The 26,972-nt window shown below is 42.9% G+C and overlaps 1 protein-coding gene across 6 annotated transcripts in view; it reads left to right on the top strand.

Annotated features, from left to right (window-relative positions):
- Positions 1–1,500: 1,500 nt before the first annotated feature.
- The window catches only part of qkia (QKI, KH domain containing, RNA binding a), a 71,063-nt gene continuing 45,591 nt past the window's right edge, over positions 1,501–26,972 (top strand). For 5 of the 6 annotated variants that reach the window (XM_047610834.1, XM_047610835.1, XM_047610832.1 and 2 more), the window contains exons 1-2: positions 1,502–1,950; positions 25,018–25,160. In XM_047610834.1, the coding sequence (XP_047466790.1) occupies positions 1,806–1,950; positions 25,018–25,160 (288 nt within the window). In that variant the 5' untranslated portion in view covers positions 1,502–1,805. Of the gene's footprint in view, positions 1,951–25,017; positions 25,161–26,972 lie in introns of all 6 variants that reach the window. The other variant, XM_047610831.1, reaches the window with a different exon arrangement.

Raw genomic sequence — 26,972 nt, 5'->3', positions numbered from 1 at the left:
GGGTTGTCCCCATGCAGGCGTGTCTTGTTTTTCCACAATCTCAGTCACTAAAAAAGTTGTGAAACCAGAATGAGCCGTTTACATGGCACCGTAACCTCGTTTCTGAAAAACACGATAGCATCTTTACAAGCTCAAAACAAAACTGGCACATTTCAAATCTCATTTAACCACAAAGGCTACAACTGAGTCTGAGTTTTGCCAAAAAAAGAAACTGATCAAACAAAATACAATTTATATGATTCTATGATAAAGAAAAGTATGTCTGTGAAGGTTCTCAGTCATCCAGGTCATGGTAATCCAAAAAAGCGTTGAATAAGGTCAGCTGGACTTGTAGAATTTCTTGAAGACGTTTCGCCACTCATCCGAGTAGCTTCTTCAGTTCTGATGAACTAGTGGGAAATTGAGGTTTAAATAGGAAAAACTCTGTGGGTAGCACCCACCAGAAACTTGCTTGACCAGAAACTGGGGTCACTAATTACCATAATGGCTGATACTTACCTGTCCTTGAATGGGGGGAACTGTGTGCCTAGGCTAACTTACCCTATGAATAGAGCTCTAACGAGGCTATTGTCCATGGGAACCTGGAGGCTCAATGTGTGAATGTTGTTGAAACTTCTTGGGGACAGAAGTCAAAACTGAATTATAAATAGTTGGTAAATTAAAGCCATCAGCGGCTATCAGCCATTATGGTAATTAGTGACCCCAGTTTCTGGTCAAGCAAGTTTCTGGTGGGTGCTACCCACAGAGTTTTTCCTATTTAAACCTCAATTTCCCACTAGTTCATCAGAACTGAAGAAGCTACTCGGATGAGTGGCGAAACGTCTTCAAGAAATTCTACAAGTCCAGCTGACCTTATTCAACGCTTTTTTGGATAAAGAAAAGTAGTTGATTGGTTTTGCACAGTTGCTTTACCAGACATTTTCTGTCTATATTCAGCACAATTCAAGCAAGACTCCTTTACATGCGTCATTGGAATTAAAGTTTAGTTTAGTTTATTTCTAATGTAGAAAAGGTGTAAAAAAGCGAACAAAATAATCATACACGAATTAACATAATGAACATAAAGTAAATATAAACTGCAAAAGGAGTGGGAGGAAGTGCACTTATCCCACCCCTTTGTAATAGATCAATATTTGAATACTTCGCTTCCTATCTGTATAATAATGAGCACAATTTTAGTTGTGAGGCCCCTGTCAAAGTACTAAAGAACAAACAGAGTGAATCTGAAAAATTAGAAGTGAAATAATGTTGCTGTCAGTAAAAGAAAAGAGAGAAAGAAGTGAATTTGTGCTAGTCTGTTGACAACACTTCGGGGGCATTTTGTACATTCCTGCGCACTGCACCCCATTGGTCCAGACACCTGTCAATCATCCCGCCGACACGTGGCCCCGCCCCCTTTCACTCAAATCCGAGCGCTCATTGGCCCTCCCGTCAGTCCTCTGAACGCCCCTCTGTCCAATCAGCGTCGGGGAGGACGGACCCTTTCCGGTGGAACTGTGTCTCGCGCCTACAGTGGTGGAATCGAACGTCCTCGAGCGCACACGGCATAGAGGAGAGAACGGCGCGCGAGTCTCTGGAAGGGAGATATAACGGTTTCAGCACGAGCCAAACCAAACCTGATTATTTAGGGGGGTTTTTACACAGTCTTCTGCTCACAAGGAGGAGGGAAGCGAGGGATTGGAGCCGCAAGTTTTTTTTTTTTTTTTTTTTTAAATTTTCCCTTTTCCGTTTTTTTTCTCTCTCTCTTTTTCTTAAAAGAGGATTCCGTGTTTCGTGCTGGTTTGTTCTCCGCTCTCGCCGCAAAGATGATGGTCGGAGAGGTCGAAGTGAAGGAGCGACCGAGGCCGAGTCCCGACTATTTGATGCAATTATTAAACGAGAAGAAGCTCATGACCAGTTTGCCAAATCTCTGCGGCATCTTCACACACCTAGAGAGGCTTTTGGATGAAGGTAAGTGGGTGATTGGAGGGGCTGGTGGGGGGGGGTAGTAGACCTAGGGGGAAAGAAAGAAACAAGGGAGAGGAGGGGGGCGAAGCGTGACCACGGTGCAGTCCGGTGTCGGCACGGCTTTGCTGGGTACCCCTGCTGCATAACGTCAGCGGGACCCACTAGCACGGCCACCCCAACAATCCCCCCCCGCACCCCCGACTATGGCAGGCGTGGTAAAACTTCCACCGAGCAAAAAAAAAAACAAAACTGCCCACTGGAGTTTGTTTTTGGCGAGGTTTAAGAGTTCGGGGTTGACAAGAGTTTGTCGAGGTGAAAACTTTCTCAAACTCGCCTGAGAGGAGAAAAAAAACACATAAGCCGAGTGACATATTGCTGTTTACAAGAAATGCCCACGGGCGAGTGTTGAAATCACACTTTAAACGAGTGGGCAAATCTCGGTTGATTGGGACGGGGCCTTATTCCACACGTTGTGCGTTAATTTAGCTCGGGTTAGCCACATTTTTTTTTTGTAGCTCGGCTTAGCCACGTTTGTAGCTAGCGAGCCTGTCTGGGTCTGGGTTGAACTCTTCAGGAACCAAACGGTGGCGTCAACTTATCGTGTGTGTGTGTGAAATAAATAACACGTCTGGTTTCTCAGGTTCAGACACACGTAGTGTCGGGCTTCCGCTTCCCCCACCGTCGTTTCCTCGCTTCCAAGGGGTCGCGTTGGTTGTTTAGTTGTTGAACCAGCTCCGAGGACGGAGGAATGTGTCTCTGCTTGTTGCCCAAACAATGGCCAGAGAGAGTTGCTGCTGGGAGGAGTGGAAGCGAGAGAGACAGGAGGGGAGGGAGGGGGGGTTATTTCAGCAACTTTTTCACGAAACACTGCTCCGTTTTTGTACGTCTCTTTACTCTTTGACGCTTAAACATTCGCCTTGAAGACGAGAACACCGTTCTCCATTACGTTTCCTTCCCTTTCTGCAGAAGTCGTCGTGTTTTTTTTTTTTTCATCCTAAAAAACTGCGTCGCCCCCTTTTTTTTTTTTTTTGTCGGTGACGTCGTCCAGGCAGCTACTGCCTGCCCTAAATCTCAGATTTCGGCACATATAGATGCTCCGATAACCGCGGATTATTGGTCGTATGTGTTGATAGTATCGATATCGTAATCTGGTCTAAGAGGAAGGTCGGACCTGTGGTTTATGTAACTGAGTTGGGGACACTAGAGAGCGCCACAGCCCCCCTGGCAGACTGTCCCCATGTAGTGTGTGGACTTGAGACACCACGATGAATTAAATATATATAATATATAAACACATACTCCGCACTACTAAAGCCACTGTCCTGGATGTTACTTCGGATAGAGCTCTGTGAGGGGGCAGCTCGTAGTTGGTAGTTTCGGTTGCATGCCTGGATGAGTAGGCTCTCTAGTATGTAGTTGCTAAACCGGTCTGCAAAGATTTTCTGTCTGACAAACAAGCCAAGGAAACTACAATAAAATCCCTTGTATGACACTTAGCACAGCGTTCCCACATAAATTAAGTTTAAATCTCAACGTTGTTTTGGTGCCAGACTATTTTCTTCCTAACGTCATAGAATAATAAAAAAAAAAGTACAGCACTTTATGTCTTGTAGAAGCAAATAAGTTTAAAATTTTCCAGGATGATATCCTCAACATTTAGTACATGCATTGCAAAAAATGGTAAAATAACTGCTTTGTTGCGTATGCTGGGTGTGTTAGTGTTTTTTATTCTAGGGAGGGTCAGTGTTTTCTTAAATAGCTCAGCCGTGCAGCTGTTGCCACATTCCTGAGTTAAATCTACAGTGATATATTTATTTAGCTGCACTTAGTTAAAAGTGATTTATATATATACATACATAAAATGCACCTTCTACTTACTAACTTTTTCTTTAAAAAATTTGTCTGCAACCCAGAGTTTCTAAAAAAGTTTGTGCAGATTAGAGTTACTAGTTGTCTATTAATTAAACCTATAACCCACGGAAGATCGCTAATCTTATTCTGCAACAGATTTGCTTTTCTTAATTTTCTTAGGAGTTTGTTTGATGGTTCTGAAACCGGTCCTGTAATGCAGGACTGGTCTGACGCTTCAATCCAGCGCTCCACACACGGGAAACAGCTCAAATCTTTCTTTTCTGCTCCTGCAGCCTCCCATCCCCCCTTCACGCCAATCTTAAATCGCACATGTCTGAGATTTACAAGTCTTTCCACAGCACCAGCCCAAAGTTTAGCCCGGCCGCCAGAAATTGCGTGTGCGTGTGACATTAAAGTCACCCCGGTGCAGAGGAGGCCTGTCTGACTGTCGGGTTTCTGTTAGGGGCAGTTTGGTTTGCTCTCCCCCTTTGGATGGTGATGAAGCTCAGATGTGATATTTAGGGCCAATCTCTTTTTTTCGCTCCCAGTCTACTGCTGCTGTAAAATAACCCCGACACGTCTCATACAATCCAGTCTGTGTCATTTTTTTTTATTTAGCTTTAAACGGGGGGAGAGTGACGGCAGTGCTGAGAATAACCTGCACCGTAAAAGAGATATTTTTTTAATGTGCTGCTTCACGTTATTACAAACGTTGACAAATGTCATTTAGACATTTTAGCGTTTTACGTTTTGTTGGATATTTGAGTGACAAATATTTCTGACAGTTGACCGAGTATATTTTTGTGCTTGTGGTTTTTGTCGGCTGTACGGGCGTCCGGTCAAACATACCCCGGAACGCAGTCTTTAGTTTGCACTGTTACGGTGTAAAAGACGTCTAATGTCACAGCTATTTTGTTCAGTATGCATAGTTTTTTTTATTCTTGAGAAATATTTATAAAAGACTTTTGTCTCGTTGAGAGCAGGCGTCTTCTCAAGGCAACGAGGAGAAAGCTCATGCTACTTGAAAGGCTATTGATGTTCAGGCTGAGGTAGAAACATAATCAGTCCATGAAGAGATATCATTAAATAAAAAAAGTGAAAATTTTTAAGGACAGTCCTAACTTAACTCGTCTAACTTGGGCTGAAATGTTTTCATGCGTTGTGCGGTACTTTTCTGAGAGAGTGTGCTCTTACAATTCTTCCTTTTTTAAGTCGTGTACCTAATAAGAACAAAAACCAGTTCCTGTTGAGCCCTTTAAACTCTTTCCCAATGTGTCTGTCTCCAGCGAGTCCGCCCTTCCGACAGCTGCATGTCGTCCTCACCCACCCAGAGATCTGTGCGTGTCTACACAGCTGTTTCCATGGCGGAGGAAAGTTGACACCACCCGAGTGTGTGTGTGACGGCTGCTCCCACCCTACACGAGTGGCATGCATGCACCAACGGCCCCCGTTACTTTCTCGATATATGTACGTTGTCCCTCAAGGTCACTCTGGCCGATTGACAGGGCCCCCGTTTGAAATCCCCTTGCGTTGCAGTTGTTCATCTCCCTGAGGTGACACCTGCTATGGAGCTTTTTTATTTCTCTTTTTACGATCTGCCTGCCAACAAGCTGCTTCAAATTGCTATATTTTCTCTTGGCAGAAGGAGACAGACCATATAACATCTAGAGATGTAGCCTAGTGTTGTGTGGTAGCAGAGAACAGGAGAAAGGGAGGATATTTATGTCATTATGTATAATTAGGGTGCAAAATAGTCAGCTTGATGATAATATTACAGTGTTTAATAACATATATATATTACGATGGCAGACACGATATCAACGATGGATTTATTACTTTTTTTGTTGAAATACAAGACATTTGCTTTGTAATTTAAACACTTGAACAACTGTGCTTTTGAAAATGACAAAAGTCTTCAGTCATTTCATTTCCGAGGGCTGGAAACGGTTCAGTTGAGCAAAGTCTGATCACAAAAACAACACAAAACCCCGGAAAATTGGACTCGGGTCGCACTTAAAGTGGCAGCACCTGAAAGCAACGAGATTCAGATGCTAGGTTCAGTCTGAATTCCAAAACCACAGCAGGAAAAAAAAAAAGCCGACATCCGTGGCCTTGCTTTCATCCCGTGTAATAAGAAAGGGCACCAGTGAAAGGAAATTACAAAAGCGTTGGCACTGTGGAAAAACACTGTACCCACCCGTGCAAGTGCTGCTATTTTGTTATTGTTGCACAGCTGCTGCGAGGGTTTTTCTTTACAATGCTCACAATATGTAAACCGTACGAAATGCTAGTTGTGTCTTTCTTTTGTTGGCACGTATTGCTGAGGAAAATTCTATCGTTTTTTTAAAGGAAACTTTTAAAAAAATATTTACATTTATTTATTTGCACATGGAAGAAGACTTTTCATTTTGAAAAAAAATATCCATTTTATAATAGATTAAATGTCGGTTCCATCGCATAACGGGTGCAAAATGTGCTTTGTAAGCGCTTATATCCCATTACTTTGCATATACAGATTTGTGTCTGTTTGTTTGTGCGCCACGAATTCACAGGACACTCCTCTGAGAGCTGTCAGTGTTTGGAGGGCAAACTATGTGCTGTGGTGCCTTTGTAGGGAAATGGTCCTTTGGGAAAAGCTGTTTCAAGAACAGATTGTGACAAATGGGAGAATACTAGATCCTACGCTTTGTTTTTTAACCTCATGTTTGGTATTTCTTGTCAATCTTGTGCTTGTCCCTTTTTTTTTTTTTTGGTCTTGCCTGTGCTGTGTGCTGTCGCAGCACTGCGCTCCTACTGTACATTGACCCTTGTTGTTCCTCTGCACCATGCTAGACCTGCAGTAACCTCTGACATGCAATCAATTTAGCAACTAACAAGATTGAACACGGCTCGCGAAGTGAGATGCTGCTTAGAGCTGTGCGAGGACACGGATAGAGACCGACAGGAAGGGGGAATTGGGGGTGTTAGGCCAAGACTGTTGTTGCAGGCAGAAACCTGTTTATACCCCCACCCCCCCACCCCCACCCCACTCCAACCCGTTCCCTTTCCCCTGCATTCTCTCCCAAAGCACCACTTATAAGCTGGAATTTAATTAACCATTCTGTGAGCTGGTTTACTGAGCCGTCGCCACCAGTGAGAAAGCAGAATTGGAGGCTTTGTGCTGTCTTTCTTTGTCTGCCTCTCTCTTGCCCTCATATGCTCTCTTTCTCTGTCTCTCTCTCCTCCGTGGTAATAAATTAGCTGGTGGCGTAAGTCTGACAGGGTGAGGTGGAAAGTTTGTAGCAGGACCCAGCATTGCCTTGTCTGCCTGTCTTCTGGTTGTGACTCTGCCTCGCAGCCTTTCTATCTAGTAGCCCAACCGCAGCGTCTGCATGAGCCCCAGCCTCTGTTCTGACCCACACTGCTCCCACGGCCCTGCTCTAGTCCCAGCTGGGCCACTCCCCCTGTGGATGCTGTACGATAAAGTCATCCAGCGACAGCTCCAGGCTCTTATCTCGAGCCTCAATCCCGTGAGTGCTGGGGCCTTCTTATCGCCGTTGCCTCCGCCTGGCCTCCTGTCTTCGTGCCCTACCCAACCGCCTGGCTGACTATGTAGCTGGCTGAGCGTCTTCCCTTATATTACTCCCGGCTGTTAGACGACACATTACTGGAAGCAGTTAATCTCTCTTTTTTTTTTTTTCCTCGAGCTTTAAAAGCAGAGCATCAAAACGAACAGAGAATAAAGTAAACAGATGCACAGGGAATTTCCCTGAAGGAATTCTGTTGTGTCTTTAACAGATAAACATGGTTCTGTGTGTTTACTAGATGATGACAAGAAGGGTTAAAGCAGAGGATGTATTCGGGCATACTGTAATAATTATGTTACAGTGGCTCCTTGACACACGCTGCTTCATTAAATTCAGTTGCTTATTCCCCCTTTTCCAAAAACCTAGGCCTCTTCCTTTACCCTTGAACCGAGTTATGTCAGCTTTTACAATCTGTTTTCCTCATTTCTTTTGTATCTGACGCAACAACATCTAGGCAAAGTTTTGCCCATTTCAGACAGGAAAGTACTGTGAAGAAGGCGAGTCAGTGGTTTGTTTTTCCTTCAGACTGACACGGAGAGGGTGGGGAGCTGTTTTCTTTCTGTGGTGACAAGAGAAGCCTGCTCTTCTTTTGCCCTCTCTCACAGAGGCTTGTCTGTGTCTGCTTTCTTTTCACTAATTTAGATTTCATCATGAATCATCTCTTATTCCAACTACCCCCTCTTAACACATTTGTGTGGTTAAGTTGGACATGTAATATTTCTCAGTTAGAAGGAGTACCGGTCCCACCCTGTTACATTCTTTGAGTGCTTCAAATAACTTTCTCTTTCGCCTAACTCACAGTAGCCCCCCCCCTTATTGCCTCACTCCTTCTCTTTCTGGCTTAATTTTTAAATCTGTGGGCCGTCACAATACATACTGACAGTGACTCTTCTCAGGAGTCATACCATCAACATTTGTCACCATTTCCTGTTTTCTTCCACATTTTTTTTTTTTTATCAAAGGAAGGAGATGAAAAAAAAAAGAGCTGAATGCTCGCTCTGTTCCCCTCTTGCCTGCCCACCAATCTGCATTCATTTTCTTTCAGAGGAGGAATGGCAAGCAAGCGTTGGCAGCAAGCTCAGGAATTTTACCGGGAGCACAGTCAGAGCACTTAACCTCCAGCCTGGTGTTTGTTTTCCCCACACACACTCTCATAGTATGTTTCTGCTCAGCTTAATGTGAATGCCTCAGTGACGCATAAGGGATTCTGCTTTGCTTAAAATAATCTAAAAATGTTGGCTATAATATTTGCAACTTAAAGGATGTTTTGCTTTACAGCTGGCAACAGGAAGCTCGATTCCACACGTATAAAAATATCTACATCCACTAGTGTTAACCTTGCAGCCTCGCATACATGTCTGTAAACCAATGTTTATTGCCTCTGCAACATTTTCAAGCCTTCACCTCATCCCAGCCCTGTAGTCCAAGGGGTTTACTTGCCCCACCCTCATCAGAATTCGCTGGTAGATCAGTCTGCCCGTGGGTTTGCAGCCTTTTGCCTTGGTTTCTCACTAGTCGCGGGCTGGCCGATAAATCAAAGATGAATAATTTAACTGTCCCTCAGCAGGCCTTGTTGTTTCTGTGAGGCTTGGCAGGAGCAGGCGGTGCTGCCATAACCTTCCCTAAGGGCCTCAGAAAGTGAGGTGGCAAGAGATGGTGAGATTCTTCTGTAGTGTTTCTGCCATCAAGATACGAAGCACTTGGAACTTGCGCCATTGCCAAACTCTACAGCTTCAACACATTTTTCAGTACACGTCAAACTCCATGCCATGACTTTCACAGTACTCCCTGTATTCCTCCCTGTACACAACATTATGGGTTCTGCCATACTCCATTTTCTCCACTTATCAAAACAAAATACTTTTTTGTAAAAAAAACGTTCCTTTGCTTCTTTTTAAAGATGTTGTTGTCCATTTAGATTTATGTGCTTCACGTTGAATAAAACTGTGTGAAAATCTTTCAAGTGTGTGTTGGACTGCCACCGTGGGATAGTTTTTCAGCACTGAGGATAACAAAAGGGCTGAAAGGATGGTGTTTGAGGTTGAAGTGTTGGTATTGGTGATCAGAAGCTGTGAAGGATTGTGTCATATTTGTTTTTAGTAAGATTTCAGTTATGAAAAGTTATGTTTGTTCGCTGTTTGAAAACTTCCTTAATGTTCCAAAGACTTTAATACAATTTTAATGCAGTTTTGGTATTCATTTGAATAAAATGTGTAATGTTCTGCAGAGCTGACCTCCGTGTGAGCCGCCTGTGGCACAATAGCTTTTGCTGAGAGTGTAACGTTTGCTTTAACGGCAGCCAAACAGGTTTGATCACATGTTTTGTGTGTTGAGTAGAAGCATGACAGCAGGGGGAAGGACAGTATCCTTGAAGCAACCATGCTGAAACATTTTTTCTGTTAGCATAGTGAACTCTGTCAAATACGTTGTTGGCAGACCTTGTTCTGTGCAGCAGTTATTCACATTTCCACATTTCCTCACATTGCAGTTGCTTGAAATCACACATACTGACTGTCTAGTCTAACTCTAATTACATGTGTTGCACACTTGTATTTTACACTGGCTGCCTGCCCTACTGTCTTGTGCTGCGATATAAAACATGATTTAGCATAATGTATGCACATGTGCAATGCGTCCGACCCACCCACGCATGAATGAAGTTTTGCATTTTTTTGTGTTTTTATCAGTTTGTTGTTAGTTTGTTGCAGCTTGTCTGTTTACAACGAGGCTTAAGTCGGTCTGTCTGTCCTTATCAGTGCAGTGGTTGGGAGGAGATTACAGAACCGACACAATAGGTGGTTTTGTGTGATTAGAGTTTAATTGGTTAAACAATGAGCCTCTCTAACACTGTGCAGCATAGGAAGATAACTGGCCGGAAAGAATGGCTTGCTTATATGAAAGGGTTAGTGGACATGAGCGTCGTCCCCTACTCAGTTGATTGATTGTGTTCGCCGAAAGCAACAAAAAAATGCAGGGGGGGGGTGGTGAGAGCGATAAAGGATGGTGGTGGGGGGGACACAGGATTCCTATGTGCTGTGAATGAGGTCATCCGGTTGGTTATGAGAAAGGTCCGTGACCCCTCCCTCCGCTCCACACGCCACCCCTGTGTCTCTCACTTCTTCCCCTCAGCAAATCATGCACAATAGCTTTTTGTGCTTTAATGGGCCAGACGCACACACTGGGACATTCCTACCAGTTCACGCAGACGTATGCGCACAAGTGCAATCTGTCAGACAAGCCCACAACATTGTGATGCATTTCTACATTTCATTTATCCCGCGGTTGATGATCTTTGCTGGGTGTTGAATGTACTATAAACTTAAAACCATTTGCATCTAGTGTTGTTGTTAATGTTGACACACATGAGCACTACAGCACTGTCATCTTTTTGTTGTGTTTTTGTGAAATGAATTTTGAGCTTGGAACTCTTTTTTTTTCAAATGGACAAGTGTCACTGTGCTTGCTGATTGTATATCATGTGTATGTTGCATTACAATAACTGTATTCACACAGTTATTGCTGTTGCTTCTAACTTAGTCAAAGAATAAAGTTGAGCGACGTAGCCAGATGGATATCTTTTGCACAGTGTAAAATGTTTGTGTTCATGGACACTCAGCCACTTTCTGTTTGTTCTGAGCGTAGCCATTCATGCATTCAACACAGACGACTCATAATGGAGGATGAACAAATGTCACAGCGTAGCGTGATGTTAAAAAGACAGCTCTCCCCAGTACACTTTATACTTCCATCTATCTTGGCTCATTACAGTGTCATTACGTAGGTATGCTGGCTGTAAACGTTGTACAAGTGCTGCTTTATTATCATCTTAGATAAGATTACCGCTGCTCCTGTCTGTCTGGTGTACCTTCTGTGTTTTCTCCTGGACGTGCCAGGACAAGCTCACTGACATGAGGCACTGTGATTTTAGAGGTGGGAGTCACTTTGTTGTAGCAGTATAACTGGACTTGAACATGTTTCTGTGTTTTTTTTTTTTTTTTCATAAACCATTAAAGGAGGTGAAGATTAATGCCAGCTGAGGATGGATAGTGCGTAGACACCATAGGTGAGACAGGTGTGGGCATGAGCGAGGGGCCAAAGTGCCAGCTGTTGTTGACACCTTAAGGTGAAGAATAGTCTGCCAGGAGATGGACTTGTCTCTGTCTGTCCCCTCTAATCCTGCTCCTCAGCTCCCTGTTCTACCCGTCCTCTGATCTCCCCTCCTCAGCTTTGTCTGACATGAGTTTAGGTTGTTTGTGATGGGTGTTCTTCCTGCAACCTTATTTTTATTGAGCTTCTGACACATTTGATGAACCAGGCCTTGGTTCTAGCTCCACTCCTCCCCCTCCTCCTCCTCCTCCTCCTCCCCCTCCTTCATCACCATGTGCAATTTTTCGCTGTCGACTCATCAAACATGTACATACACATACCGTTATCCCTCTCATTTCTCCCTTTCTTTCTTAAAATGTACATGTACATCTCTCTTGTTTATGTTATGTTCCCTTCCATTTTGATATTGTAGTGCTTTGACAACGTCTGTGTTTTCCAACGGAGAGAAAATCAGTATCTGCTCTCCCAAGGGAATGACTCATTTTTCCTGGCTTTGTCTTTTCACCTATTTATTTTAGCAGAGTGACTCTACAGCTCCCATCACCCTCTTTTCCCCCTCGGTCTTTCTGTTCTCTCATCTCTTGCTTCTTCAGTTTTTTCCCCCCTCTGCCTCCCATTTGTTTTCTCCTTTGCTGCTTCCCTCTCTATTCATATGAGAGTATGTGTGGCAAAAAATCCTGCCTTGGGGCTACATTGCCTCTTTCATGTGAGGACCAGTGGTGACATTAAAGGCCTGCAACGTGGTCTGTCGGTTTGCATCAGCCTAGCGCTCACTGTCTGTGCTCAGGACGCTAGTATACACTCAGCTCTCCACTCACTCACTGCCAGGCTCAAACATCGGCCGGTAGGGGAAAACATGCCTGCACCCGCTGGCGGTAATTGTGCACATGTATATGCAGTTGCAGATTTGTTAAGCCCTCACACCCAAGCGCTTTGAGGAAGATCGATGTTTAAAGGCTTAAGCATAGTGGAAGCTTACTTAATGACAGTTGAGTCAGCTAGAAGACTCCTCTCTTTTCCCTTTATCCCTCTCCCTCTCATCCCATTATAACACTCTGGCACAGCTGTTATGCCCCTTCCAACATCGTTGTTTTTAAAAGGGAACATGACAGACAAAACAGATGAACTGGCTGATGTTAAGGTCCAGACTACCAGACAAAACATATGCACAGCCAAAGAGCAAGTGTTCTTATGATCGGCAGATAGCTTCGTTTTACCTGTGCATTCTATAAGATAAGCAAACTTAATATCAGGAGTGCATCAAATAACATGTCAGAACTGTGCCATGTCTGTTCTTCAAAGGGAATCTGCATGCACCAGTTTGACACTTGCACTGTCCATCCTTGGACCACGCATAGCCATCCGGGTATTTAACACGTTTTCTTGTGTTTAATTTGTATTGAACACGAGTAGGCGTTTGAAGTGGTACAACTCAGATCCCGGAAAAATGGCCTGTCAGGCTGTGAAGACAATGAAGAGCTGGCGCGAAGACACAACAACAGCTGTGATGTGAGTCTGTGTGTTGTCACACCCAGGGACAGTGACTGAGTGGCTGTTGGACTGGAACTTAAGATGGTAGCTACAAGCCCCAGCAGGCCCTACGCCTTGGGATGAAACAAGCTGAAATACACAGACACAACACATATACACTTTGTGATGTGACCTGTTTGTCTTATTGTGTTCTTAACTCATGTCCTTCCCAGGGTTCGCTGGGAATGCATGTCTGAATGTATCGGTAGTTTTGTGGTGTATTTTCTGATGAGTCAACGTCATGATTAGTTTGAAGGTTTTGTTATTCTTTTTGTTTTCCATTAGTGTTATTCGATTTATGAAAAGAGGAGTGATTACACTGCTGTGCACATACTATCTTAATTTTGAAAGCTAGTGTCTACCATTATTGAATCATGGTCATTGTTATCTTGCAGCAGTCAAGTTTCTGTAAGGTACGCCTTCATTTTTTCATCCTGGTAAATAATATCTGTAAGTCAGTTCTGATCTTTAAATGGGTGAAGCAAAATGTAACGTGCTTTAAGGCTGCTAGCCTTCACTTCATTTCTGTTTTTTTGGCATCGATGCCTCCATGTTGTAATGTACTGTCCTCATTCACAGATAAAGAGGAAGTGAAAGACATGTGCTTGGCATTAATTCAGCCTCTCCCCCCTACCCACCAAACATATATTAAATAAAGAGATTTTTATTTTTTAAATCTGTTTGACATTCTGAATACTGCTCTTTTGGCAGGCTCCTGCTGCTCCCATCTGTTCCTTGCCAAAAATCAGTAGTCACAGTTGATATAAGGATTTGGCCAAGGTTTACAGTTAAAATGCAGCTCCTGTCTCATCCTCTCTACGTTGCCATTTCACAGTGTTTACCTCTGATGGACATGAGAACCTGAATGCAGCCATCTCCCATTGCACGCCCTTTTTTTGTTGTGATTTGTGTGGCGTATTTTTAGAAGAATTTGGAAGGATGTGGAAATGATCCCTTCAGGGCGAGGAACAACAAAGATTAGGATTGAATCACATAACGCGTAGATCACAAAATCCCATTTTTTTTTTTTTTTTTTTTTACTGATGTTGGGAGTATGACAAATTGTCCTCCCTCCTCCTTCCTACATCGTCGCCATTGGTTGTGTGCACTGTGGTCTCCTTAGTTACAGGGGTGGGGACGGGAAGCACAGTGCATGTTATCTTCTGTAGTCACATTGACAGTCAGAGCCTTTTCCTTCCACCCTCTTCCTCTCCCGTTTCCTCTTCTGACAGCTGGACCTTTCCTGCCATTGTCACAAGACAGAGGAGGCAGCTGCGTATACACACAGTTTGAATGTGTTTAAAGAAATGACCAGTGGCTAGCATTTTTAGATTTTCTAAGTGGGGTGAGGTGCCTATATTTTAGTCTCCCATTTATTCTGCCTAACTCTGTGCTTGTCTCTTTGAGGTGTAGTGTTATTTCCTAACCAGAGTCAGAAAGGCTACAGGAAATACCTTAAGCCCCCCCCCCCCTTCAGATAGTTCAGGAAGGAAAAGGATACCCCCTTTTTCAGCGATTAGAAGACGGTTCCAGGGCAACAGCCGACACAAAATGGGGTCAAGGACCGTTTGAATCCACTGCTCATACACAGGCTCCATCAGGATGCTTCCCTGCTCTTCATCCTGTTATTCTTCTCACACCTTATCTCATACTCTCACAACTTGCTGAGCTTTAAGCATACATCCTGTACTTCATCTTATGCTGCATCCTCTGTATTGTTGTGTGTGTGTGTCTGCGTGTGGAAGGGTGTTTATAAAAGCACGCCTGGGGCACTCGGTTGATACAACAGTTGTGTTTCTAGGCGCCTATTTTCTGTACACACATCGGGTAAAACACTAAGTAGAGTTGTGTAGACTGACTAAGGTCCTTGAGCAGCACCGCACAGTTTGTCTGCCTGACTTCACAAGCAGGTAAAGTCCATGAAATTAGTTCCTACAAGATGCGGAACAAGCCGCAATCTGCCTTTCGCACACATACTTTGTAGCTTGTTGTGTGTTTGTGCTCATACCAATTAACCCACCCATTTCTGCTTCTCTTGTCAAAAGGTAGCAGGCTTTGTAGCCTGCTTGGAAATACTCTGATACAAGTCATAACTCATGGAAGTAAGATGCACTTTTCTCTTGTCTCTTGTGTTGTAGTTTGGTAAGAAAAAAACAAACAAAAAGAAAACTATGTATATCCTCAATTTGTGAAACTATTTCAGCTCATGAGGCTTCTCTCTTAAAGCCAGCCAGTTAAATGAGTATTGCAGTGGCTTCCAATTTAACGCTACATATCACTCCCCCTCTTTAGATGGCAAAAGCAGCAATAAAATGGCCTATATTTGCTTGGTATTTTCGAAGGAGCCTGAGTCTGCATTTGTGTGCATTAGGTTGGCTTTTTCAGCTGAGCTAGCGTATTGGGCTACTTTAAAAGGTGAGCTGAGGAGAGAGGAAGAATTAGCAGAGAACTCCCCTTTTTTTCCCGCAATCGCCGAATAATTAGCAGCATTATAAAAATCCTTGGAGAAGAGCTTATTTTCTGTTAACTACCACACTAATGCTAAAGGTGTTTCCTGTGAGAGAGTTGTATCTGTGTGAAGACTATAGCTTTCTACCTTGCTTACTCGCCTTGGGGTGCCTCCTTCAAGTGTAAATGTGTGAGTGTGCATGCCAATACAAGTTTCACCGTATCAGAGCCCCCCTCCCCCCCATGCAGAGAGTAATGAACTTAAGCCCCTTGCGGCAGCCATTAAGAGTAAACCATTATGGTTCGGTATCGAGCCAGCCCTCCGTCCCTGCCAGTTTCACGTCACTCTATGGTAGACCCCACTGAGTGCAGAAAACTGCCACTCCCATGGCTCATTGAGCTGCCAGCTTGCCCCCCCCCACCCCCCCGCCAACATACAGCCCCATAAAGCAGTTCCACATCATCAAATGTGATGATCCCTTTTTCTAATTTTAGACTGATGTCCTAATAGCTCTGCAGATAGTGTCTGAAACACTCATTTAACTTTTAAGCTGCAGGCTGCCATAGTATGGTGGTGTGAGAGAGGATAGAGTTGTACTACATCTCTTTTAGCAATTGTGTAAATTATTCACCCTCGTAATTAAGCCGGTTATGAGTTTTGTATAAATTGGAAAATGATGCGTTTAATGTGGTATCAATCAATTTGGAATATCACAAAACATTGCAAAAAATTACCTGTCTTTTTTCAGCGTCCAGCCTTTCGAAGACTGATATCGGAACTTAAAATGCATTGTCACCCATAAACAAAAACAACAAATTAGAATTATACCAATAAATAATTTTATAACGTTTTTAAATTGAGTTTTACAATAGCAGCATAGCAAATTAGAGCAAAACTGGTTGGCTGGCTTTTTTTTTCTCTTGCAGTTTATCAGCCCAAACCATCTGCATTAAACAATGGATGAAATGTTTGTGCAACATCAGAGTAATAGCTGTAGTAATAACCATTCTGTCCTTTCATTTTTCAGATGGCTACCACAATAGGATTTTTTTCTTTCTTTCTAGCGTTAGCATTTTATTTTATTTTTTTTGAACTGCCCCTCTGTGAAATTGCCGTCTTAGCACTTTCCACAGCATTGTATTTCTCAGCCACTTGACAGTTGTTTGATAATTTGGCATTACAGATTGTCATGATCTCAGTATTGGCATTAATACTGCTTCCCAAGCTGCGGTTAACATGGCCTACTTTTGAGACAGGTTTTCCAGGACAGCCACTGCACCTGTCTCTGCTGGTGCCAAGTGACTCTTGTCACAAATCAGATGTCAGCTTTGGCTTTACAAGACCTATTTGTGTGTGAAAACATTTTGTTGAATTTGAGATTGAGTTTTTCTTTAATGTGGTGCTTTCCCTTGATGGTTACAGCGCTCTAAGAAACCCATAGCCACTAAAAGTAAAGTGATGGTGCTTTTAAAAATTGCGAGGAGTAGTTGTTATCTATTTTACTTTATGTAAAGTACACAGGAAACTTGTGGTAAGATCTTGTGAGAGGTCTTGTCTGTTCAGCTGGTTCTTTCTTGGGTCATACTGTCATATGCAAGGCTCCTTCTTCCTGTTGTTTGTTGTTGGATCACTGTCTAATAGCTCTGGAAGAACAACCTACACATCTAAATAGCCTTGATCCCGATGTATTCAGTCTTGCTCCCATGGTTCTTTGTTGCCTTCACATTGATTCTCGGTCCTTGTCTGTTTGCTTTGTTTAACCACAAAACAAACGTCTTACGGCACATTTTTATTGGACACTATCCCCGTCACTGCCAGTAGCCACAGAAAGCCACATCCACCCTGGTATTTCTTTGCCCCTTCCCTCACGCTGCCACACTGACAGCCCTAGGAAAAAAAGGCATTTGCCACCAGTTATGATTAATGGCTTTGCTGATTGCTGTTCTTGGCCATCATCACACCTACATGCTCTGCTTTTAGCATACATATTTTCTGGGGTGCAGCCAGAATCAAGGTGGTGTTTAGCTTTGACTGCAAATTCTCAGTGTTTCTCATATTAACTTGATTCGACAGATTACTAACTTAAATTCTTTGTCGTTCATTTGAAAAACTGTGTGGTTAAAACATTTGCGGTGTAAAGCGTCTAATCTAAACCAAATGTAAATATAATATATAACAATTATTCTTCTAGTTTTCTCATATGATAATTTAAATGTATTACATTTGTAGTACTAATAATCATCCAGAGTTTATTGTTTTCTGTTATCACTGTTCATATAGGGAATATTAACATGCTCTCCATTTACAAACAACAACTTTGCAGCAGTGGTTTCCTCTGCTCTCAGCCATAATCATAAAATAATTAAACCAGTAAATGACGGGGGAGAATGTGGAGAATAGTGTAATGCAGAGCAGCTGTGTATTTCAGTAATCTGTGTCTTTAATCAGTCTCCTTGCCACTAGACTAAATATGAAGCAATGGCGAGTAAGGCGAGCTAGAGGAGCGATGTAGCGCCATTTCCTTCTTGTTTCCTGCTGTATTTGTTTAGCAGATTTTCCTCCAAGGCAGCTCCACTCCTTCCGTGTGGAGTTTTATTTCCGTGGGTTTACTCTCCTGGGGGAGCCTTGCCTACAAACACACATAGGCTCATTAGCTCGTGTGTGGGTGTTTTTAATGTTTGGTTGTTGGTTGTTTTTAAGTGCATTGTATGTACTTAGTGTCAGGGCTCACACATCCCCATCGCAATTGCAGGGCTGTGACTTAAATGTTTTGCGAGTCTTTGCCTATGTGTGTGTGTGTGTGTGTTTTCGGGCAGCTTCAGCTCATTATTGATGATCAGAGAGCGGAACGTGCTGCTTTTGGGGAGGTTGTTGGCTGATGCGTGCATGTGCACACTCACACACAACATTTATATATAGTTTCTGCTGTTTCTGAACCATAGTGCAGAGAAGAGATTGTGCAACTTTTGGTGTGTGTGTGTAAGCATTTTTTGGCATGAATTACTCCGTCCATTTGTCCCCAGTTTGGATGAAAAAACAGCTCCTGTTGTGTCGTGGCTTGCTGTGTACCCATGTGACTGGTAGACATGTGTATATATGGGTATTGTTTTGTGTTTTATTACGTTTTTCCCCCACCTGGCTCAGGAAGAGATTCCAGAAACCTTGTTATGCCAGTCGTTTATTTAGTGGCCTATCTACTTAAAGACCTGACTCTGGAGCTTTTTACCCAGCTTGCCTGAGGAAAATCCCTGACACATAACATAAATCTCCTCCTCTGGCTGCAAAGCACACCGTCATTTCTGTCTAGAGCCATTTAGACCCCTCAGCCTGTGGGGGTCAGTGCTTATATCCACATCGTGTCTGGGTTAAACAGTGGATCAGTCACTATAAAGTGAAATTGAGATTTTTTTCAGTACTATTGTGATATACATTGTGGTCACATTAACATAGGTGTGAGATAAATTTATGTGTGAGTATAGTTGATTAATTTACGAGTCTGCTTACCAAAAAACGTAGAAGGGTATCACTTCTTAAACATATGAGTATTTTGTCCTTGATTTGTAAATGTGAGATGTGTTAGCCATTTATGTTTGTGGAAGGCTTTTACTTCTCTCTTTACTCTCAATCTCTCGCAATTTCTGTGCCAAAATGTTTCCAAAATTCAAAAAGTTAAGCTTCACATTATGTGGTGCTTTAGTCATCTGAAATCTAAGTGCTTACCTTCCAGAGTTACGAAAGTGTTTGAGAAAAAATTACTTTGTTCTGCTAATGCTTCAGGTCATTAAGTAACACAGCAAGGAGGAGGAAGACACAGAGGGGAAGTGTTTCTAATAAGATGTATACACCATTGGAAAATACCCAGATCACAATTGGAGACAAACAACAGCCATCATGTGTTGATGCAGCTTAATTGCCAAACTCTTTGAATGTGAACTGACCTCTGAACCTTCTCAGTTTTCTGTGTAAAATATTGTCCACAGTAACACTTGTATGCTATGCAAATAAAAGATACACTTGCTTTAGTAAATGAGTCGGTGCCTTTTCCAGAGAAACGGAATTTCCTTAATTCATTTGAATAGTGTTGATCCACAGTTGTACTTTGTTCCTGTTTGTGTAGTGAAACCACAATCATTCTTGACCTGTGTTCATACCAACTGCTCAAGTGAAACAAGTTGCAGAACAGGCTTAACTGAACATTTTGTAATTAATATGTGTACTGTCACACTCCTGCTTCTTGTAAACTATGACAGTTCAAACACATGTGCACAGCATTTAGCTACATGATGTTGACATTAAAGTTCATTAAAGTCACTGTTCTCCAGTCCAGGTTTTAGGGTAGTATGAGAAATTAAATGCTGTTCTGTACTCCTCTGGTCGTAGAGCACACTCATTAACAGCACAAGTTTGCCGTGTGATCGTTAGAGGACTGTGCGGTGTATGCCTACTGATCAATCAAGTATCGCAAAGTAAAAATAAGACGGACGCGCAAGGAAACTTTTTTTCTTCTTTCACGGATTGGGAGGGGTAGAAAGAGAGCAGGAGACAGCTGTGAGTTGACGATAAGACCCAGAAATGCATACGTTTTCATGGCTCAGTCACCCCCACGACTGCGCACTATACTTCTGCTCTCTGCTTTAAAAGAGCCCCCCCTCGTCTTTCATATGCTTGGCCTGCCAAACCCCTAAACTGTTGAAGTGGAGTGTCGTCTTGGATAAAGTCGTCTGTGCCATGAATAAAGGGCAGGAATGCATTTAACACCCAAATCCCTTCGCCTGCAACGGGTACCCGGGCTTTGTGATTGCTAAAGTGCGCAGCTTTAAAGTGAAAAAGCTTGTTCCTTGTGCCACTCTTGTTTCAGTCACCACTGCCACATTTATCTGTGCATCTGTAATTGCTGTAGTTGGACGCCTCCACATTTTCATGTCTAAATTTACCTCGGCTTCATAGCTGTTTCATGCCCCCTGTTTAAATCATGAAGCAGGAGAAGATGGAGTGATTTTGAACACTACAGGTTTTTGATCTTAAATCAGCCTAAACTGGAAGGACTTGGTCTCTCTGCAGAGTTGAACATTTGATCATTTGGGCTTCAAGATTAATTGGTGTTGGACTCAATCTGTTTCAGGTGCCAGATATTATCACCCTAATACCAGGCATCACAAGGCATCTAAAGCCGCTTTCCCCAGGCAAAGCTGATCACACTGATTACTCACCCATTACATTTCTTTTGCTCTCCCTTTATGTCCTTTTTTCTTTCTTCCACTCTCTCTTTCACAAACACACACAGTGCTTACATGGACAGATGTGCTCTGTGTGGTCAGAGGACGTTTTGCTGGGAGCTACAGGGTGAGGACAAAGCAGTTACGGAGCACGTCTATTTTTGGACTCTTAATGGACCTGTTCCCATTCTCTTATGAAGCAGCTCTAGCTGAATGATGTTCACCTGTCTTAAACATGATTACAGTCTTCTAGACCCTTTCCATGCTTTTTTTTTTTTCCTTTTGTTGGCTCAGTTTAATCTCTGATTTCTCCTCCACTAAACTCTACACACCATGTCCTTGTGCTGTGTTTACATTTATTAGATCAGATGGGACTGTGACATTAGAAGCTTCCTATCTTGTGTGGCTACTGTTTTGTCTTAAGTCTCATCTCAGACTTGTTCCTGCTAATGCTGTGTCTATGTGATTAGTTGACGATTATTCAAATCGGATGATAAACTGAAGGCCTCCCTGTTTTCTCACATGACTCCTCCTGCTACACTCAAAGTCAAAGCCTTTATGGTTTCTCTATAGACACAAAACTGACCTTAACTCTCAGTACTTTTCAAATCTGACCTTTAGGCAGGGCTAAAAACCACTCGGATCAGGGATCAAAGCAAAATCACAATTTGTGCGGAAAGTCTGCTGCTTGTAAGCTTCGCTACGTGGCGGCAGAACATCACACGGCAGCGTATTTTGTAAATTAAGTTTGACAAAGCTATTATTTAATTTATCAGCATTTAAATTAATTGTAGAGTCTGTTAATTGCTTAAAATCTAATTTAATTAATTTGGTAATATCTTAATGACATTTTCTATCCTTAAAAGATTCATATGTATGCTTATTACATTATCATGCCGCTGCAATTCAGGCTTTTTCTCAAATTGGTCTTTTATAATTATGATTTACTTACTATTTTTTTCCACACTGGAGCTGAGTGTATTTGAGTCTTCCTCAGCAGCAGTTTGACCGATTGTCTAGCACATGCCTCAGATGTCATTTTGTGATTGAAAACCTTTTGTATCGGGTATTTTATGTCGCAGCACCTTGGGCCATATGACAACTGAGCTGACAACCATCCACTGGGGTTAGACTGTGAGAAGTGATTGAAAGGTTGAAAAGGGCCAAACTAAACTAGCGAGGGGACCTTAATTTAAGATTTTTATATATATATATAGTGCTTTATATATACATATTATTTTTTTATAGATACAAGCACTTCTCCCCCCAGACCTCACTTTGATTTTTGTCTCCCGTACTTCTCAGTCCACTGCATCTCAGCCTCCTCCTACCTGTCATTCACCACTGCCATATCCTTCCCTTTGGGCGCCCATCTTTCCCCATTGCCAAGATCACAGAGAAGATGAGGAGGACAAATCATTGTTCTTTGCTTGACAGAGGGCAGACAGATGTGCAGCCACCGTCTTTGACATTTTCATTTTCTCACAGCAGATCTGAGAAGAAAGGGCAAAAAATCTGAGAGAAACAAAGAAAAAAAAGGACGGCGACAAAATGAAATGTGCTTTAACAACTTACAGTGAGGCAGGAAAAAGCAGTATGAGTCAAGAGGAGTAGAATTGCACTTTGCTTGCTCAGCATTGTGGTTATAACTCATCCCGATTCCTCTGTCTTTGTCTCATCACACCCTCCGCTGTGCCCTCCAACTACTTTCAAGGTTGTTTTTTTATTTATTCCCAGCAGATGTCTGAGTAAAAACTAAACATAGATATTGTAATCTCTCCCGGTGTGTGTTTGTGTATTGTGCGTGCATGCCACCCACCACAGGTGAATAGACAGCTCTGACAGAAGATGCCTCATTTTTGTGTGGTTTGCTGACTCAGATTGTAGATGATACACTGGCACTACGCTGAGAAATGGCTGTACAGGGTTACTGCAAGAAAAAAGGGTTCTCATCTGATAGCCCCCCACCCCCCTCTGAGCTTACTCCACTCAATTGTCTTCCTTTTCCCTTTTTGTTGGTTCTCTTCAAGATAGTGACACCCTCCCCACCCTCTCTTCACGCGCACGCCCACTTTCTTACAAAATCAGCCTTTTCTGCCGGGGTGGACAGCTAGACAAATGATTTTGTCGGCCGCGCAAGGCAGGGGGTAATTTTTAGGTGAGTGCTACGCTTGAGAAAAGAGTTGCCACATTGAAATTAGAGGTTGTCAAATGTCGCACGTCTCTATTGATGGCCCGGCGCAGCCCTCTTATGTTAATGTGGCATTTCAGCAGGAGGAAATAGAATTAAGAGGAGGCTGCTGGTGGTTGTTGGGTTGCATTGTCACGTGTGAATACGTTTTTTTTTTTTTTCCTTCTCTTTATCTGAAGGACAAATGTGCTTGATGCATTCGACCCAGAAAAGTACATAAAGAGCTGTACAGTATGTTTTTGCTGTTGCTACATGCTGTTAAGTGATTTTCAAATCTACAAGCTTTAGCCTTCCTTTACCTGTTGTTATAGCGCTAAGGTATTAATTATCACTTGAAACGACTGAACAAGTAAGCAAGAGTAACTAAATTAAGATGTTGCAGTGCTGTGGTGAGTGCGTTTCCGGGAAGACACACTTGAACTTATTAACAGGCAACTAGGTGATTAGACTTCAGGGTTCATTTGAAACACACCACACACATTCATTTGCAATTATTCGTGTTGTTTTTCCCCCCACTGTTTATTCTCAGTTTTTGGCTTCCTTGATCTCCTTCCTTTATGATATGCGACTGCCAAGGCCTCGCATTCGTAGTCAAATCCAAGATGTGGCCTGGCCTCTGTGTCAGTTAGAACTGATGTAATCTGTCCTCTGGGCTGGATACCATGAGGATGAATTCATATTTGGGAAGAACTGGGAGTATCAATGGAGTGCTGAGGTCATGTGGTTTTGGAAGGAGCCGCTTAGGGCCAAGTCTCCTGGCCTGTCTGTACCATTCCAGTGTCTTGCGCAGGTGTTGTCCACACAGCTGCAGGCCAGATGTTGACGCGCATGCTTATCGATGTCTGTGACCTCGGTGATTTGTCAGTCTGTCGTTCACACAGTCTAAAAACACTTCTCCAGATCAATGGGGAGTCCCCTACGCACATACAGTAAAGCATTGCTTCATTATTAATGATAAGTCTTTTTTTGACACTGGAACTTAAAACGAAGAGCTTTATTGCAGGACTACAATTATTACGCAAGTTTGACCCACCTTCCAATGTTGCCTCAGTGCAAGATGATGGTTTGGAGGTCAGGCATCTATAGTTGAGTGTCAGGTTCCCTTGCTAGAGTTTAATATAGAGCACACTCTTGCCACAAAGTCTCATGGGAGATGGAAATAGTTCCTAATGTCCTCCCCCTCCACTTAACCCAACACACCTATCACTCCGCAAGGTCATTCCAGTCTTATCTTTTTATTTATACTCAAAACTTTAAAAACATGCATTTTTAAATGTCTTTTCTCCACTGGCCCTCTTCGGTTCAGCTTTGGTATGAGTGTACAGCGATGGCAATGTGGGACGCAAAACTGTGACCCAAGTGTGGTGTCCATGAATAGGTGTTACAACTGCAGCCGTCAGTCCTCCTCCAACTGTGACATATGCACATGTATGGATACACTAACACACAGGCTGAGTGTTATTAATACTTTTACTAAACCCGTGTAGCACATGGCATCCACACCTCTGGATTTGTGACAGCGATAACCGTGTAGTAAAAGTAGTGTGCGGGTGAATTAGAGGTGATCATTTGCATGTGAAAGAGTTGGAGCGTGAGTCTCTGTTGGCAGCAGGTGTGTGGGTACAAGTGAGGGAGGACCGTTACTTTTGCCTGATAGAGGATCAGATCTGAAGGCTGCACACACCCAAGCCTGAGCGACTCCCTGCGTCTGGTCCCTCTGTTAGAGAGCAGCCACTATGGAGGGAGAAAGTAAAGACAGTCGCATGAACTCGTAAACAATGCAGCTTTTAAGTTTCGTCTCTGGCATATAGAATAACACAAACACAGATTCAGTGGTTTTAGTCACAGTGCTGTGTTCAGAAATATCGCTTTTTCCTCTAGGTGTAGAGAAGTTGTTTTTAATGCTACATTTGTGCTCTCACAGGCTGTGATTATACGTTGTGCGTTAGTAGCCTCCAAAACGTCCAAGAACTTACATAATTGTGTATCCGTAAAAGACAAACAACACTCAGATTTATATGCTACATTATAGCCTGTGCTTTGCCCGTGAGCCAAAATCAATTTGACAGTGATTTATCCAGTAGAAAATGGAAAACACATGTCTCTGCATTATTGTTGCTCAGCTGCTAACCGTGGTTTCCATGTTTTTGTGTGTTTCAGAGATCAACAGAGTGCGTAAAGACATGTACAGCGACACAGTGAATGGCCTCGTGGACAGGCACCCACTGGAGCTGCCTGAACCACTCGGACCCATCGTTCACCTGCAGGAAAAACTGTTTGTGCCTGTTAAAGAGTACCCAGATGTAAGTAAGGGAAGGGGGGGTTACGCATGTAATTCTGTGGCAGATACCACCTGTGCATACACTTAGATTATTCTAGGACAAATATTTACATGGGAACCAATAGAAAAATAAGTAAGAAAGATTGTGAAGGGTCCTAAAATACATCATGTGGTATGAGATATAATTTCTAGATAAATCAACAGCTGCAAAAGATTCACAATTCCTCTAACATGTATACACAGGGACAGAGCTACACACTTGCACTCTTGCCTTAGGCTGTGTGTCCTTGTGATGTGTCACCACTGGAATGACAGCTACCGATAGTTCAGCAATCTGTCAGCACCGAGGACATGTCCGTTGTAGACACTTGCTCACTCTTTACTGCTAACTGCACGCACTCCACCCTTAGTTTTGTCGTTCTTCACTTTTAAATTTACACCTCTATATAATTTAACACACTCTTGACTGTCACTCTGGTGAGCAATAGTAGTGGGACTGTCAGCGTGTGCACCAAGTCATTAATGGACTACCGCTAAAGCTGTATCAGATTGCAGTCTAATTTGGTCGTGGACTCAGGACAACACAACACGCATTCAAGTCAGGGCCAACTTGGTGATAGATTAGTGCTGGGAAAGAATGACTGAATTGAAACGAGGGACATCATGAAGAGTAATCTGCAGTCTTATAAATATTCAGTGGAAGGAGATGGGAAGACGTGAACATTTAAATTTGAACACAAAACTGGAAAAAGATTTGAACACGCTGAAGATATCATGGTGGTTGTAGAGTTAAGGGCATGACAGAAGAGGAGAGCCGGTAAAAGCCACGTCTACAGAGTGACAAATGTGTTTGTGTATATGTGTCCACTACGTGTGAAGGCTTGTAATGCGTGTGTGTAAGGCTTTGACCATGGTCAGACAGTCACATTACAGTCCTCATGGTAATCTTTGACACACACACACACACCCACACACGCACAGGAATGACTGTGTCACGTCTTGAGGAGCAACATTTCTTTTCATAATCCCAGCAGCTTGCAGTGAGGAAATGAATGGAGGGAGGTGACGAAGGATAAGAGACACCACAGAGAAGGGCAAGGCCCAGCCAGGCATGGCTTGTATTTTCCCCCTGACAGAATTGATAAAGCCCTCCAGGGACTGTCTGGGATTAGCTTAGCTTCAGCTAACACATCCATCTAAAACTAGCATCTGGGCTCAAGCTAAAATCGACCTACCACAACTGGTCTTTCAGCTTTCATTCTTAGTGGTTGTGCTGCAATTGGCTTTGACAATCATGTATGCTTTATGTTTTGCTTTGATTCTGGTTATTGTTTGAAAATGTCTATAATAATAGTTGGGATTGATACAGTAAAATATGTGGTAGGGCAGATCCTGGCTGGCTGGTTGTTTCTTAGAGTGGTTATCCTAAGAAGACTTTTAATTTCTGCAGGAATTAATGTTGGTGTGTGTGTCTGTGGGTGGTTTTGTTCTATCTCTCTAAATTTGCATGTAATATTCTAAGAAGAGTGAGGGAGTTGTGTTAAAATGTGTGGGGCAGTTTGTACCGCCTGTGACTGTAGAGACACGACTGAAAGGCTTCTCTCTCTCTCTCTCTCTCTCTCTCTCCCTCACACATGGACACACAATCTGTTAAAGTGTGGCATCCTCAGATGACCCTCGTGCTCCCTTCACTTGCTGTGCTCTGCTGTGCAGCTTTGAGTCTAGCTGTAACTCTGCATTGTGTTTATGAGCTGTCAAGCAAGCGCCTAAATTAATTAGGCTACCCCCTGGTGGCCAAGAGGACTCAGTGATGACTTTAGGAGATAGACGTGAA

Source organism: Mugil cephalus, chromosome 17, assembly GCF_022458985.1.
Source record: "Mugil cephalus isolate CIBA_MC_2020 chromosome 17, CIBA_Mcephalus_1.1, whole genome shotgun sequence".
Classification (NCBI taxonomy): Eukaryota; Metazoa; Chordata; class Actinopteri; order Mugiliformes; family Mugilidae; genus Mugil; species Mugil cephalus.
This window is presented reverse-complemented; position numbering and strand designations above follow the sequence as displayed.